Raw genomic sequence first — 16,754 nt, forward strand, 5'->3', positions numbered from 1 at the left:
CCTCTCGCTTTATTCATCCTTTGTCTCTCTCTCTCTCTCCCCACCTCTATATATATGTACAGCCAAGTCTAAACGATAAACATGTGGATTTAAGATTCAATTTTCATCAAAGAAGGAGAGAGAGAGAGAGAGAGAGAGGAGCATGGCTGGTCTGCAGAGGTCTACAATTTCTTTCAGAAGGCAAGGTTCATCAGGCCTGGTATGGGAGGACAGGTTCTTGTCAGGGGACTTGAATCAAATGAAGCAAAAGGAAGAGGAAGCAGGCGTAGAAACAAGAGAGCTGACCAGAAGCAAGAGCGTCGGATCAACCGCGACGATGGAACGTAGCAGGTCCAACGGAGGACGGGGTTACCGGACTGGAAAGGTGTCTCCAGCCATCGACCCACCTTCCCCCAAGATGTCTGCCTGCGGTTTCTGTGGCGCTTTCAAAAAACCAGCGAATACCCGTCGACCCAAATCGAGTAAGCGCAAGTCCTAGTGTTCCATACCTCCATCCGTGTTTTCAAGGCTCAGGCTGGATGGGCTTAACATATCTTCCCTCTTTTATCTTCTTGTCAAGCTATGCCGGATGATCCATAGATAAACTTTTAGTTTAGTTAATCCATCTCCATCAAAGGAGATGCAGGAGAGTTTATACAAATTTACATACATATATGAATTTCCTTCCAAATTCTTGCTCTCTTACAGTTTGTTTGCATGCAACTCTTGTTCATATTGATGTTTTGTTATGGGTTCCTCAGAATTATTTCATGTATAAAGAAAAACCTCAATTCTGCCTCTGTTTAGACCTACCTTCCTCTCTCTCTCTCTCTCTCTCCTTGTGGGTTTGACTATATTAATGCCACCGGCGCATATTAGCTTCTTGGATATAAGAACTTTTTAGATAATGTGAATGAGAGAGTTGATATTTGATAACAATCATAATTTATGAATAAAGCTTATAAATTGGAAACAATAAACAAGTGGCTTGCATTTGTCACAGTGACGGTTTGATGTTGTCAACCCCTTTTGTCTTCATCCAAATTCTTCCTTTTCATAATTATATTTCTTTCACATTAAGAGTCCCACAAATAGCTGCCACCCATCAAGCATCTCTTGCCGTTTATGTAGCCCACCAACTCATCAAACCCAGTTGCCCTTTTGGTTGGTTATCTAATCTAGAAGTTGGAAGAATCTTAACCATCTGATCATGGGAAAACTTTTGAATTAGTCAATATGTGGGCCATGCAGAAGATGATCACTGATCTCCATGGTTCAGGTCTGTAGTTTAGTAGGGTCTATGGTTTCATTTCTTGTTTGAAGCAAATCTGTGGTCTTAAGGTCTCATGAGGTTCCGTCTAACTTTGGTTTATGCATTTGATTAGTTAGTGGTCTATAATTTGATTAAGTAATTGATTTAAATATTCAGGCTGAGAAGATGGACCCTTCGAACAACCTATCATACTCATGAAAAGGCAAGATGCCAGGAGGAAGCCGACTTGTGCATCGAACTGGGGACCCTGGTTGTTGGGCCGTCCGTGGATCGGGTCAACTTGGCACCCAAATTGACTGCAATTCTGAATTCTCTCATTCTCTGTAAATTCAATTTGTTTATGTCTTGCGGGTTTGGGATCGGGCCCGGGCTGACCCAGAAGAACACCTGTGGTCCACTTGGGCTACTTTAGAGGGCTGCAACAGCTCATTGTGCTAAAAAAGGGGCCCATTCAAACCTAACAAGCCCACCCCATTCAACCTGACTTTACTAGTTTCACATTAAGCGTGGGTTGACCCATTTAAATCCGAGTGTATGGTATGGAGTGTGGAAGGCTTGGTTGAGTGCCCGTTCGAGAGGGATTTCACGCGGCAGCTTTTGGATATTGCGATGCTGGGCCCATCCAGACAGCCTGTGGCGAAAACCTAAAGTCAAATTAGCTGTTTTTCAGCCAAAAATGGCTTTCTCTTTCTGTTGAAGGTTTATTCTTCAAAGCAACTCAACCAAAGATTCAACCCTCCCAAACGACGGGCTCTGGTTGCCCCTTGACTTGCTTCAGTCCAAGCAATAATTAGACGATAGCAAGTAGAGGTAAGTATGTGTCAATTCAGTTTGGAATCAAAATTAAGATTGGTTTTAAGCTATATCCGTACAATTTGTTCTTTCTTTACCCACCCAAAAAAAAATCAACATGTTATTTAAAAACTTGATTATCAATAATATATAGTTCAAAACTTAATATAAATTAAAATTTGTAAATATTATTTTTTACATATTATATACATTCAAATATTAAATTAAAGAGAAATGATCAAACCACTTAACTGATTCAATGATTAAGTGAGACCAAGGTCTTTGTAATCATAAGTGCTTGGGTTAATATCTTTATGCCCTTAAAGTATTTTAAGATTTATTTAAAAGCAATCTTGGTCCCAATGCCAGTTCTTTGGGTCCGTTTGGGTAGGGTACCCCTAGGCCCTAGAACCAGCCCAAGTGGGGGTTGGTTCCAATAATTAGACCCATACTCAACAACATTTGCTCACCCCTAATAGCAAGTTCTAAAGAAAACCATTGTGTTTGGATCATTTTGGAATTATTTATCAGATTCTCACCCTAATACCATGGCAATATCTATTTATGGCTCGAAACTCTCTCCATCCAAACAATGGATATGGCATTAAATAGAACAGAATGGTGGAACAAGATTCATGCAGCTGACTCCACATGGTTACGAAGTTAGACGATGATGATGATGATGATGAAGATGATGCACTTTTGGGGAATGATATCTGAAGTCATTATCACCCCGGATTTGTTGATGACCTATCAGTGGCATCCTTTGCTAGATGCCCGATAGTAGGTGATGAAGGAAGATTTGGCCCGACTTCTTGACCACACATGTGGCAGAAGCAACAGCTCGACACGGCAATACGCTCAAGGCGTGAGCTTCGAGAGAAGGAACCAGCGGTCCGAGCTCCCCAAAAGGAGTCCAAACTCTCCCTTTAACCCCGAGCCTTACGAGGAGCGCAAAGGGCAACAACCAGAATTGACCCGCCCCAGAGCAGTTCAGGCCACACCTCTACCTGAACTCAATACTTCACCTCGCACACCACTCTAGCACTTCGTCTCCAAGCCGTCAAACTGAACAACCATACCTGACACCAAAGGAGTCTGTATCCTGAGGCAATGCACCTGACTGACTTAGGATCTGACGCTTGACAACCGCACTTCAACGGCCACCTGCCACCTGCCACGGCCACTTCCAGTCACAGAGACAACTCCGACAAAGAGAGCAGTGGCGGTTGCCTGCCTTAGCAGAGGTGATGGCACCCGAATTGGCAGAAGTGCAGAAGTAATGATACCCGACCTAATAGGAGCTTGGGAGTGAATGCGTGAAGTGGTTATAAAAGGCTCTCTTCCCCCCAGAAGGAGGTATGTGATAACTTTGCGCCATCTGGTTTATTATCTTGCCTTTGAGAAGATAACTAACTTGAGCTTCGGAGCACTCTCACTAGGTTCCTCCCCGGAGATACTCGCTTTCTTCCACGTTTCAGTCACCTTTTGCTCCAGCCAGAGGCAAGATCGTTGACAGCTAGGACCGGCTGGATTGCGCTCCATTAGTAGGGGTGTCAATTGGCTAGTTTTGGGTTGGATCCGATCCGGTCCAAATCTTATCAAATCAGATTTGGATGGTCCATATAATTATTGGATTCGACCAATCCAAAATAAATTGTTCCATATTCTTATTGGATTAAATTGGACCTAAACCAAATTTCCAATAATCCAATCATGAGGCCAAACCCTTGTCCAATTTGAAACCGATCAAAATTGAAGGTGGCATAAAAATCACTTTTATGAAAATAATTTTATGAAAACACTTTTATAAAAGTAATTTTATGAAAAGTACTTTTACGAAAGTACTTTCACAAGTGTAAAAGCACTTTTATAGAAGCAGTTTTATAAAAGCATTTTTACAAAAGCACTTTAATAAAAGTACTTTTACAAAAGCACTTTTATGGAAGTATTTTTATAAAAGTACTTTTACGAAAGCACTTTTGTGAAAGAACTATAAAATCATTTTTATAAAAGCACTTTTATGACAGTACTTTTATAAAAGCACTTTTACAAAAGCACTTTTATGAGTACTTTTATAAAAGCACTTTTACAAAAGAACTTTTACGAAAGTACTTTTATAAAAGCACTTAAACAAAAGTACTTAAAAGTACTTTTGCGAAAGCATTTTGAAAAAAGCACTTATACGGAAGTACTTTTATAAAAGTACTTCCATATGCACTTCTATGGAAGTACTTTTATAAAGCACTTTTATAAAAGTACTTTTACACAAGCATTTTTACAAAAGTGCTTTTTCAATACAAAAAGGGTATATTTTTGTAATTTTCATATTTCTTTATTTTAATATATTTTTATAAATTTTATATATTCTGTTTTTTACATATAATTTTTTATATTTCATTCGGTTTGGATTGGATCCAATATAGTCCATTTACATTTTAATGGTTTGGATTGGATTTGGATGAATTGGGTTCAGTCCATTTGTAAGTGGACTCACATTGGACTGGATCGGGTTGGTCCAAATCCAATTCAATTGACACCTCTACTTGATAGGAATTCACCTTCAAGTGTGTAAATACAATTATACAAATTCCCATAAAATATAGTATGTGGTCTGTATTTACATGCTCAAAAGTGAATTTCTATTGGGTCCCGTTACATTAGGAGAGACCATTCTACTCATTTTGGGATTTTTATGCTTGCATCCCTCGTGGAAGAAACCGGATTCATTTAGTGCAAGTCCCATTCAAACAGCCTTTATAGCCTTGCATTGGGAATATCTCCCCATGAAATAAAGCACATAAGTATATTCTCAATGTAAGGTTGTAAATAAGGTTGTTTGAACAGTGCTCGGATGGATCTTGCACTTATTGAAGCCAATCTTGGAAAAGAGTAGAATTGAAGAGCATTGGGATTTGTAACAAAGATAGACATGTATAATAATGTAATCAATAAAAAATGAACACACTAGCATTCCATATACATAGAACCCACATGTGGTGGGGTCTATGTTAGTTCCATGTGATGGTGTGTGGTTTGGTGCTCCCTGTTGGCAGATAACTTAGACACCAGACTAAGTAGGTCGCTTGGTCAAGTTGCAAGAAAGTGATGATCACAATGTCCGGGTTGCTTTATTTGAGGTGAGCTGATGTTTAAATCAACGAAGAGCTTTGAGAGAGCTAAAAGCAAGAGAACTAGTGAAATGTGAGAGTTAAATCGCGCGTACTTTTTCTGTGAATGGGGATGCCTTTATATAGGTTAGTTGTCACAAGGCTCACGAAGTATGTCCGAGATCTCTGACCCATCTAGTTCAGAGGTGGTTTCACGCCCAGAGATGGACTGCACGTAAGTGGGTGGTGTCTATCTAGTTGCGTCCGAAGTGGGCAGGGTGATAACTGGCTCTTCCGATGTGGTGTCATGATCCCGAGGAAGTCAGAGATGATAATCCACTGAACAAGGAGGTCGCCCGACACGTCAGGCAGGTCGCTAGCTGAACTCGGGTCAAATCGGTGGAAGCATGTCAGCTCTTATGCCAACTTGATGTCTTACTGAGTTGTTCGCAATTCGGTCCATCGAGGTCATTAGGGCAGGTGTGAGGTGTTTGAGACACTCCTGAGATTTGCTTACATGGTACTGAGATGTCATCTGACTATTTTGAAATATCATGTGTCATCATATCAATGGAGAGCCAAATCACCCCTCATCACAATTCACCATGGATATAAAATGTAACCTATTGTGCATGATTGTGATAGCAGCAGATCTGGAGTCAATTGAAGAAAGCGTGAAAGAAAGAACATGGATAATTGCATTTAAGGGGGAAAAAACTGGGTTAATGGTATTTGGGTTGGGGTATTGGGGGGCGGACGGTAAGATGGGTGGCAATGAGATTGGAGAATTCTGATAAAATGTGTTCTATAAATCACAAGAGAGCTTTAAGAAACTGTGTGTGTATGGAATAAAGAAGAGATTACGTTGTCTAATGTTACCTCCAAAGATTTGCACAATCTTTCTTTTACAAGTTGGCCTCACGATGTTATCAAAATGACAAGATCCCTTGGGAGCTGGGAAAACTAAGATTTACTTGCAAAAATGATCAGAAGTCCAATAAATATATATATATATATATATATATATATATATATATATATATATATATATATATATATATATCTTTATTATTTACTATATAATGCTGATAATTGTCATGCCAAATCTCTTTCTCTCTCTCTCTGCTTTTAATCCATTTCAAGACAGCCATCACTCCAGTGTATTTCTATTTGCAGTTATTTTTGTAGGTAATTAGATTACACAATGGATGATATATAAGTAGAATATTAATTTTGGATATTTCATTTAGCATTTGATAAAGTGTCACTAATAGTGGACACTTGCCCTCCTTAGTGGATCTGAACAAAACCGAGGGAGATGCACAAGTGGTGGTTAGGGGTGAAAGTTGGGCAAGGTTAGGTTGAATTGAAGTGAACCCTAACTTAATCCAAGTTGCTAAACCCCTGACCCTAAAATTTTGGGTTGTGTTCAAGTCGGATTTGAGTTGGGTTCGGGTTGATTTGATTTCTCTACTTTCTTTTGTCAAATGAAATTATCTCTTAAATTTTAAGGGTTCATTTTAATTCAATATTAATATTATTATGTGTAAAAGAATATAATTATCATGTTTTAAAAAAAAAAAGCTTTTAATTTAAAATTTCTTGACATATAATATACAAGCATACATAAATGCTCACAGAAAAAAATACATAAATATATGGATATATACATGCATCAATGGTGAATATGCATATATAAAAATACTTTCATTCATAAATACATATTTATAAAATTATAAGTTGTATTTGAGTTGAGGCAGGTTGGTCAATGCCTAAATCCTAATCCATCCCAAAGTTACGACTAACTCTAACCTGAACTTCAACCCATCCCTAGTTTTCTGGGCTGGGTTGCCCAAATTGCAGCCTAGTAGTGATACTTCTCTGTTGGAGGAAAACTAAGAAAGTATCTGCAAGAGAAAAACTAAGAAAATGGAACAAGAGAAACCCATGTTCAGGCCTCCTAGAAGCATTTGGATCAAGCAATTTCAGCATTATTTAATATTTTATAATTAGGAAAGAAAAGAAAAAGCAACCTAAAAACAAACAGAAAAGTAGAAAAGTGTAGAGTAAACCATTAAAATAGGTTAAGGCCCGGATGCTCCATCTTCTTCTAAATTAGAAATTTAGAATGATATCTTTAGCTAATCTGCTCACCACCCCTGTTGAATCATAACTGGCGATAATGGCTTCTCTTCGGTTTCACCTTGTCATCCTTATGCTTCTTCAAGTGATCCTCTTCCTCTATCACCCTGTCAAATCTGATGATAAGAATTGTTTCGATATCTTTCTTTTTTTTTTAATTTTTATATTTTTTCTTTCCACATTCCTCCTCCTCCTCCTCCTTTCATTTTTTGTCTAAAATGGCAAAATTGGATTTTAAAATTTCAAATGACTTCACATGTACCTTTCATTGATGGATTGGGTTGGTCCAACCAGCCTAAATTGACCGGTTTAAACCATCTATTATCTATTCCCCGGTCCAAACTGACGAGTTTCCAAGGCAGCAACTTCCAGAACATCCAGGTTGACCGAAGGACCGGGCTGGGCTTTTCCTAATTATGGTTGGTGGACACCCTATGATGATGGCCATTCAACATGACTTCACATCTCCACCCTATAAGGGCCTCACCACAATACATCCCCGCCGTATATTGAGAATATTTCCCGTTGATAATATCAGAACCAATGATATCATTATCGGGAAATATTCTTAATATACGATAAAAATGTGCTGTGGAACGTTGAGGCAGAGATGTAATCTCATCCAACATGAGTCCGGATCTAGTCCCAACAAATCCAGACAAGGGAAATATTCCCGATGTGTGACTGTAGTAGATTGTTGGGGCCATATCCGAACTCGTCCAACATGATGGGTCACCTGATGGGGGGCATAAGTATTAATTTTGCCTAATAAAGTCAAAGAATTAATTACTGGAGAAATGATGCCCTTTACTTGTGGTATACTTTTTTACCAGGTAGTTATTAAAGCTGTGTTTGGTTTGGCAATATTTAGAGAAACAGAAAGTTTTAAGGAATTTCACAAAGAAAATTTTCTCTTATTTTCTATCAAATCAGACAGAGCCTAAGTGAATTCTACCGAGAGAGACTGTTACACATGATCATGTTTCTAGCAGATCGGGACTCCATTGTCCATTATATTGTACCTCCCAAAGAGGCCTTGTGCTGTGCTCGGCAAATGAACCAGTTCTCCCTTGGCACAGGCTAAAGAGTTTTGGAGAGAGAACATCTTTGTTAACAAACATGCTCAAGAAATAAAAATAAGAAGCCTATCATATTATTATAATTAATCTATATTCTATAATATATACGTCATGTACAAAGCAGCAAAGTAAGAGATCAATCCTCTGTTCTCTGAACCTTGGTCCTATACACCAACACAAATATTTTCTCCATTGAGAAGTAAAGAAAATAGCCCGTTGAGTGTGTGACGAATGATCCAAAGCTTGACCCCACAATGCAATGCCACGCAGGACCGTATACCCCATCAAACTCCTGCAACGCAATTAGAGATGCAATTATGTTCATCAAGCAAGTACAAAAAGGGCAAAAAAAAAAAAAAAAAAACTCTATTTGCATTGATTGGATGAAACCCAGAGGCTGAATCTAATAATTTATGGCTATCAGTATCACAATCTAATGGAATCCATTCCCCTAGCTACATGCACAATAAAGGAAATGGAGACTTCAAATTGTTTCAGCCCTCATCTTCAGATTATGTCAAAAATCAATAATTGGGTCGCCTGGTTATTATTTACATTGTCATCTACTTTTTACTGGGTTCTTGCGAAAAAAAAAATGAATCATGCAAAGAAGAACGAAGATAATTAGTTTGCTACAGGCCGACCACTTGTATAAGGGTGCAAATAAGTTATATATAGTGCAACTTTTGGTTTGTTTTTGTTTGAAGGTTTTACTTTGTTTTGCTTATTTGCAGTGCAGATGATGAAGTAAAATAAAGCTAAAAGCAAAAGAGAAAATGAGCCAGAATTTGCACATTCTCCTTTGCATCTCCATACACTTATATATCAATAAAGCAAATAAAATTGCACTGCAAACAAATAGAGCCTACCTTCTTCAAGTTGTAAGCCATGTGTTTGGAGCTGAACTTCTGTAAGCTGTCATAAGTTCGTCGAGCGCAGCGGAAGGCATGGACTTGCATGAACGCAGGCATATCGGCAACCAGAGCCTTCACCTGAAGGGATGAAGCCACGGTTGATATGTTTGTCTCGACGTGTGACACCGACTTTCTTGCCTCCACAAAATCCTTTGCCTCTTCTGATCTTTGTCCTCCTCCGGCGTATGCTTGTATTTCACCAAGGCTGAAAGACCTTCTTAAACCACAGCTCCAGGACACGGCTTTGCTCGGTTGTCTGCTGCAGGCAGCTAAGTCCGGTTCCAGTCTGCGAATTCCGGCACCGGAGATACAAGCACCCAAGGATCCTCTTGGTTGCTTCTCATGGGTATCCATCTCTAGGGAATTGATGGGGATGGATGTAGTGTTTGGCATATGGCATGAAACGTCACTTTCTTGCAAATTTGGAATCATGATACAATGTTGATTGATGTAAGGGGTTGAATAATTTAAAGACAAGCGAGAATCCATGTATTTATTGCCTCTGATCAAGGACAAATAAAATGCTTAAGAGAGATTTGATGCACTTATTTGTTCCCCTATAGCCCTGCTTTTGCTACTAGCTCCTAGGTCGTCGATTTGGTCTACGACAGTTTTGTACCGAGTTTTGTCTCCACTAATGTTAGGCTTCTAGACAGGTGGGCACATGTGGAAGCTTCCCTCCATTGTCTTTTTGGAATTAATGCTCGCTCCACTAGTCTGGTTCTCTGTAGCTTCCTCAATTGTCCTATAAGGGTACAAAATAATGCAGTTATGAAATTAGTGTATCTGCATCATTGGAGTTGATAAATTAATAATCTGGACCTGGCCGGAACTCGGAAGGCCGGCCACCGGGTCGATCTACATCAACAAGAGAGTCAACCTTTTGAGTGAGTTCAGTACCATTCCTATCCCCTGCGGATTTGGTAAATTTTCTGTTTTATAAATTTTTATAAGTTTGTACAGTTGAGAACAGTTGGGGGAATAGAAGAAAACCATAAATTTTTCGATTTTTTATATTAGTATTTTGTGTTATCTAGGCACTATTATGTGGCATGTAAAGGTTAAAACATTATCCCCATTGTAAGAATTCTCTGTTGATTGAAATGGGTACACTCAACCAAACAAGAAAAAGTTAAGAAGAGAAGAAAACACCTGATGTTCAAGAAACACTCCAACACCAAACACTGTCATTGACTACAAACTCCTAGCAAACCGGACCAGCCCAGGTAGGTCGATATCGCATGACCAAGACAAATTTGTCTCCTAGAGAAACAAATGGAATTAACATGACCAGAAAGTTCAACAACTAAATTCCATCTAAAATTGGATGGATGGATGTAGCTTGCCAAACAATGAATTAATGTATGTAACTAATTAAGTAAGCCATGACATGGTGCTAAGAATGAAGTCTACATATTATTCATTTCTGTTATGCAGAGACTTGCTGTTTGTTCCCTACCACAAATGGACTATATGGATGCTTTCCAATGGTCACCTAACATTATTGTATATATGTATATATTAAAGATGGATGATTTATTCAAATTATTTAAAGTGATTACTTTAGGGTTAGTTTTTGATTATCAGATCTTAAATGCACCAGCGCATTGTACTAATAATGTTGTATCAAGATTTTAGTACACTTTCTTCTGTCTCAATTCATCTTACCTGAATACATTTTGATTCCAAAGCATCTTTCCTTTGTTCTAATTTTACATTCATCTCGTCAAATAGTATATCATCAATCAATGTTATGTCATCAAAAACCAATACACAAGATATGGATTGAGGCTGCATTTGGCATTCCTTATTTCAATGACTTATATCCTTTTTGTTGTTAAAAAAAATTAGTGTTCATAGGGGCATTTCAATCACATAAAGGAGATAAGTCCTTAAAATAGGGAATGCCAAATGCAGCATAAATGCTAATATTCCTTATTGTAGTAAAAAAAAAAGTCCTTGTAAACCCATTTGGGAGGACTTTCATGGGCAGTTTTTTGGAGTCCAGATCACCGTAAATCTCATACATGATGGATCCCACTTTTATGGTGAGCCCCAGTTTCATAGTGAGATGTATGTGTGGTGTCAGATCAAGTTGGTAGGGTGTTGGAATGTCTTTTGTTGTTAGAAGATACCAATTCCAGTTTTTTACCTTGCAAAGTGGGCCCCACCCAGACAGCCTATAAGCATTGTTTGGTGAAACACTTGGAAAGTCCATACTAGTTGTCTTTTAGCCAAAAAAACAGAAAAAACTTCTATTACTTTCATGGCACCAAAGCTTATATTCATCGGCCTCCGCAGCTTATTTTTCCTTTTCCATTTAGCCTCTTGTAAGCATGTTATATTAGTTTACTTAGGTTTCTGCTCTTGCTGGTTAGGGTTTCAAAATGGCATGACTTTTGGACCAACTTCCTTACCCACTCTTGTAGATTTATCATTGCATTCAGGCATTATTATTTACAATGCTGCATTGCTTACAAAGAATGCTGACACAAAACCTAGGCTCAAGCGCAGAAATTTCTGGGCCGGGCTATCACCCCTAACCTTGATCCTTTCAATATGCATCACATGGCTTGGCTAGCTAGTAATGGCTTATGAGAGCCCTAAAGGCCAACAATATGTACAAGTAATCCTGCGTCTGATTTCTCAATCCATAAAGAAAAATGATACTTCCCATATTAGTTTATTAGATGGTGGGGTTAGGGTTAAGAACAAAAAGAGATGCTACTAGACTTGGTATCTGAAAAAGGATGCTAGACAAAGTGAAAGAAGAAAGCTGTAGCCCCATTCCCTTTGAGAGTCGAGCCATATCAACTTTGAGATTTTCCTCATGGACCATGGCTTGGATGCCAATTTGTTAGAAGAAAGCCGTCGGCTAAATGCAACCCTGAAAGCCCATTTAGCTAGGTGACTTTTGAAAAAAACAAAAAGAAATGATTTAAGCATAAGCAACTCAACTCAGAGTCTCAGACTTCTTCATATGTGGCTGCTTGATCAGTTCCCTTAATACCCATTTGCATCTATTGAGTTTAAGGCTCTCTCACTTCAACTAGTTCCAGTTTCAAGCTTCCAGATGAGATATTGATAGCAGTCTAGCACCTCCTTTTTTTCTGCACTGACACTGTTGGGTCTGTTTCTAAGAAACATCAAACATCCATTGGTGCCCACATTTGAATAATGGCAAAAGCACCATCACAACCAAGAAGTCTCTCCATGGTCTAGTACATGCATCTTGCTGTCTAGAGGACCTACTGCAATACATGATTGTCCATAAGCCCTTTCTATTAAAATGGGTTTGGCCCATCTGTACCCAAAGTTAAATGAAATGCCACTTGAATGAGTAGAGTAATTTTTTTTTTTTTTCATTTTCATGTAATCTAGATCAGGACGTCTTCAATGGGCCCTAAACTGGGACTGCTTATAGCCCATTCCCCCCATTCGGTAATCATCAAAATATATGTAACAGGCATCTATTTCTCTTGTTGACTTTGGAGGAAGGAGGTAACAGAGAAGGGCCCCATGAAACAATGGCTGTATATGGGCAAGTACCAATGTCTTTGATAGCTACTATATCAAATCTATTGTGACATGAGATAAACTCCCTCCCAACAGAAGAAAAGAAAAAATAAACAACAACAACATTGGGCTAACAAGTAACTTGCTTCAAGTGGTTTTCATGGGCTTTCCTGTAGTTGTCCTCCCTATTTGGATATTGGCATATGGACAGGGATGGTTTACTGATATTACCATTAGGGCTTTTAAAGCATTCGATTCTTGCCTACTGTTTCAGGACTTTTGTGAAGGAAACAGACAACAACTAAAGACAATTGCCATGAATGAGAGGCAGTAGGATAGTTAAATCACTCAATGTTCTCCCATATTCTCTCTATTTTCTTTTGGTGGAAATAATTATTATTTTAAATCTGTATCTAGCTAAAGTGCTAAGCAAGCTCTCTAAGGCTCAAGTTGCTTTCCTTGGGATTTAATTGAATATTTAAGTAGAAATGGTTCATCACAGAATTGGGCCATAAACAATGTCAAAACCAGGAGTGTCTCCAACCCCCCACTTCTAAGCCCATGACAACCCACATGGGAGAGTACACCATTGCATGCATTTGAATCTCAGCACATGCATCCCCTTATGCTAAATGATAACCATAGATATAGGAATGTATGTGATATTGTGATAGAAACCAAAACTATTGGCCTCTGGGGCATGGTCAAAGATGCTTGATCTCATAATCAATAAATACAGTTGTGGGAATCCTTTATTGTACTCTGTGGCTATGGCATCACTGCCTGCATATATAGGCTATTGATTCATACTTTTTATATTGTCATTATTTAGCATAATAAATGATATGTGTACTCGATCTACAAACTGGTACTGAACTCTGAATAGCCTGCATTTTATTTTCTTATTGGTACACTCAATAATAATCATCCAGCCAATGGATCTTGGATGGTTTCTCACTGGAGTTTAATAACCTGTTGATTCCCCTTATATACAGTACATGATATTCAGTATGTATGAATGATGAATTTGCATACCATTAGGAGGACAGTCTTGGAATAGGCCTTCATACAATGAACTTGGAAAACTAGGGTTAGGAGCTCTGTTCTTCAACTATTTACTAAATTTGATCAAGGCTAAATCCTAATGAGAACAGCTGAACAGGGAATCAGATTCACATAAGCAACAGAAGAGAGAAAGGGGATGTTGGACAGAGAGAGGTGAGTTACTACCATTGTGGACAAATAGAGGAAGCATGGTGTAAAAGCAAGCCCATCTCCATACCTTCATAGAGAATACATCTAATATAGGAAACAAAGGAAGTAGCCCCTTTTATCAAGAGAGGGATGGGAATTCCTAGTATGGAGGAAAGAGACAAACATAGACCTTCCAGGCTTAAAGAATAAATTAGGGGAGTAGTTAGTGACTTTAGGGACCACTACCAAAGAAGAGAAACTTAAACCCCATTGGCAACCTACACTTATATTATCAAAATCTAATCTTCCTATATCTTGATAGAAATAGAAATGGCATTAATTGTCATGATATGGATGTATATGTTTATTCTTAATTCTGTTTTCTATCTGCATACATGCTCAGCCAGTAGCTTGGGATGCATTTCATGCTATAGGGTTATGGCTTAAGCATGGAGGCACATGATCAGAGGCCAACAGTGACATAGCTCATATTCAATTTTTAATGTATCTTAATTCAATATTTTTGATGATTAAGCTCTGGGGTTTAGCCTATAAGGGAAGAAAAACCTGTAAGATTTCCTTATTCATCACTGTACTTTCTTGAGTATCTTCACTATTAAGTCACATGCATTGTTTCTGGATGCACTAAATGTCTCGATAAGTGAAAAGTGTCCCTTGGTTATTAGAAATACTCAGTTATTCTTATCATCTCAGAAGGTGCCATGTGTCCTGTAGGTGATTCTATAATTTATCCCAACGAGGCTTTGTTAATGTAGTGCCAGTGGTGCTTTGTCACATGCATATTTGATTTGCTTTAGCCTAAGTCCTTCTGGTTTGGAGCCTGAGCCAAGCCAGGCAGCAGCAATGGTGCATGTATGTTGATCCCACATTCTATAAATGGCTACAAGCTCTGTGCACATCCAAGAGCAATAACCATGTAAGAGTGTGAGGGTGAGGCAGCTCTCTTTCTCTAGCAATAGTCCTGCTCTTTTTGTAGATGCATGGGTTCTGTCATCTCTCTCTCTCTCTCCCTGCTTCTTCTTCATGTGTTTGTTGGAATGAGAATATTGCAGAAATAGGAGTTCCTATCAGCCCAAAACAGTCTGTAGATTGTTTTTTCTTATCGTCCGTTTTGGACTGAAGGGAGCTCCTAATTCTTCAATTTTCCTGCTTCTACCAACCACCTATCAGTTTCTAAGGTCATAGGCATTATTGTATCTGTGGTGTTTGTAATGACCAAAACCGCTACATGGGGAGCATTGCTATGTGGGTAAGTTTCATTTGCCTTTTATTCCTGTTGAGAATAGATTAAGCTCATGATGATCAAGTTACACTGTTTTGTTACTTCTTTTTGTCTTTGTTTTCTTTCTTTCCCTTTGGTGATTACAGTTTGTTATATTTCTCAGGCAGACTTGGAATTGGAATTTGGGCTTTATCCTTTGTTTAAGGATTTATCTAAGTTGGTTGAGGTATTGAGCCAAGGTTTGGGTTTCATGAACTAATCTAAAAGTCTGCTTGCATGAGAAATATTTGTCTAGCTTTCTTATATACACTATACACCCAGGTCAAAAGGAAAGTAAAAGTTATTAGGAACTAGGGTAGTAGGCTTAGTTTACATTTTAATATCTTTTACCAATTTGTTAAGTGAGGTTGTCTATCATCTTAATATCTTTTATCCTCCCTCATAAGAAAAGATGAAAGATAAAAGAATTATTCTCTTTTTTTTTTGTTAATTTTTCTAAAATTTGAACTACTGGTTTGTTCCAATTTTAAAGGAAACAGGAGGTTAAAACCTGTGTGCTTCATCAATGGTTATATGATAAAATTATTGACATAGAAGGCCCATTAGGCCCATCAGGTTCTTTTATCAAATAATTATTTTTTCCCCAAGCTTGGCTGAAAGAGGTCTGTATGTATCTCTTAGTCTTTTCGGCTATCAAATCGGTAGGTAAGATTGGTTGAGCAGAAGAAACCAACTAGAAAAATGTCAAAGATTTCATATGAAATCCTTCCAATGGAAATGTTTGAGTTTTTTTCAGGGGAGGGGAGGGAGGGACACCAATCGGTCCATTGGATTTGGATATGAAGATTCTGAAAATAGATCATGCAGCCCAGAGTTATTTAGATAGAGTTGAACCAATCAAAAATCAGGGAAACCAGAGACCAGTCTGGGTTCCATTTATACTCCTGTCGGTGGGTTATTTCACGGAAAGGGGGATTCAAATGGGGTCAGAAACTCAGACTGCAACCTCTGAATTGGCTATTTGGCTTGTAATTCTAATAGACAATTTAATTAAGAATGACCATTTTATTAGTTGCATTGTTTCTCTCACAATTAAAGCTTTAAAATGGGTTTAGTGTTTGTGTACTTTGTGTTCTTCAAAAAATATGAGCAAATTTATCCACTGTTTTTAACAACAGGTTACTACATTTAAAATCAGAAATGCAGTCCATTTGAAATGGAGTAATCATCAATTCATAATAAAAGTAGAAATGAACTAATTTATTTCAGTTTCCCTTGAGATCTTAGGGTAAATATGCTCCAGAAATTGGTTGGTTCACCCTATATTTTAATTCAAAACCCTTTAGGCTTCATTTGTTTTACGGTTAAAGGGATCGGAAGGTTTCCAATTCTGTAAAGGCTCAGAGTCGTTTGGCAAGTCTTTTTGTATGGTCTTTCGGGCTTTTCAGAGCTTGGAATACCAAAATTTGCTCTTTGCAATGAAAGGCAGAAAGGCAGAAAAGTAGAAAGACT

At 38.2% G+C, this 16,754-nt stretch overlaps 2 protein-coding genes and 1 long non-coding RNA gene across 3 annotated transcripts; 2 read left to right on the top strand and 1 right to left on the bottom strand.

The window, feature by feature from the left end:
* LOC148869356 (MAPK kinase substrate protein At1g80180-like) lies at nucleotides 1-1,752 on the top strand. Its single transcript, XM_088967641.1, has 2 exons — nucleotides 1-461; nucleotides 1,409-1,752. The coding sequence occupies exons 1-2, from the start codon at nucleotides 143-145 to the stop codon at nucleotides 1,411-1,413; spliced, it is 324 nt and encodes a 107-aa protein (XP_088823767.1). The 5' UTR covers nucleotides 1-142; the 3' UTR covers nucleotides 1,414-1,752.
* Nucleotides 1,753-8,427: 6,675 nt separating this feature from the next.
* Nucleotides 8,428-9,827, bottom strand: LOC148869357 (uncharacterized). The gene is made up of 2 exons (XM_088968560.1): nucleotides 9,245-9,827; nucleotides 8,428-8,667 (listed from the first exon to the last, which is right to left on the bottom strand). Exons 1-2 carry the CDS (start codon nucleotides 9,776-9,778, stop codon nucleotides 8,512-8,514), a joined length of 690 nt encoding a protein of 229 aa, XP_088824686.1. The 5' UTR covers nucleotides 9,779-9,827; the 3' UTR covers nucleotides 8,428-8,511.
* Nucleotides 9,828-14,793: 4,966 nt separating this feature from the next.
* Nucleotides 14,794-15,804, top strand: LOC148869358 (uncharacterized). Its single transcript, XR_016108265.1, has 2 exons — nucleotides 14,794-15,269; nucleotides 15,406-15,804. It is a non-coding gene; the product is annotated as an uncharacterized LOC148869358 (long non-coding RNA).
* Nucleotides 15,805-16,754: the final 950 nt, after the last annotated feature.

The sequence above is a fragment of the Nelumbo lutea genome, chromosome 2 (assembly GCF_056320005.1).
Source record: "Nelumbo lutea isolate HS-2025 chromosome 2, American lotus-T2T, whole genome shotgun sequence".
Classification (NCBI taxonomy): Eukaryota; Viridiplantae; Streptophyta; class Magnoliopsida; order Proteales; family Nelumbonaceae; genus Nelumbo; species Nelumbo lutea.

What these genes read in the sequence shown, in the direction of transcription:
- LOC148869357 (XM_088968560.1), bottom strand. Translation starts at nt 9,778, where the DNA reads ATGGATTCTCGCTTGTCTTTAAATTATTCAACCCCTTACATCAATCAA. An exon ending in TGGCTTACAACTTGAAGAAG is followed by an intron (nt 8,668 to 9,244) that starts GTAGGCTCTATT and finishes ATTGCGTTGCAG; the next exon opens with GAGTTTGATGGGGTATACGG.
- LOC148869356 (XM_088967641.1), top strand. Translation starts at nt 143, where the DNA reads ATGGCTGGTCTGCAGAGGTCTACAATTTCTTTCAGAAGGCAAGGTTCA.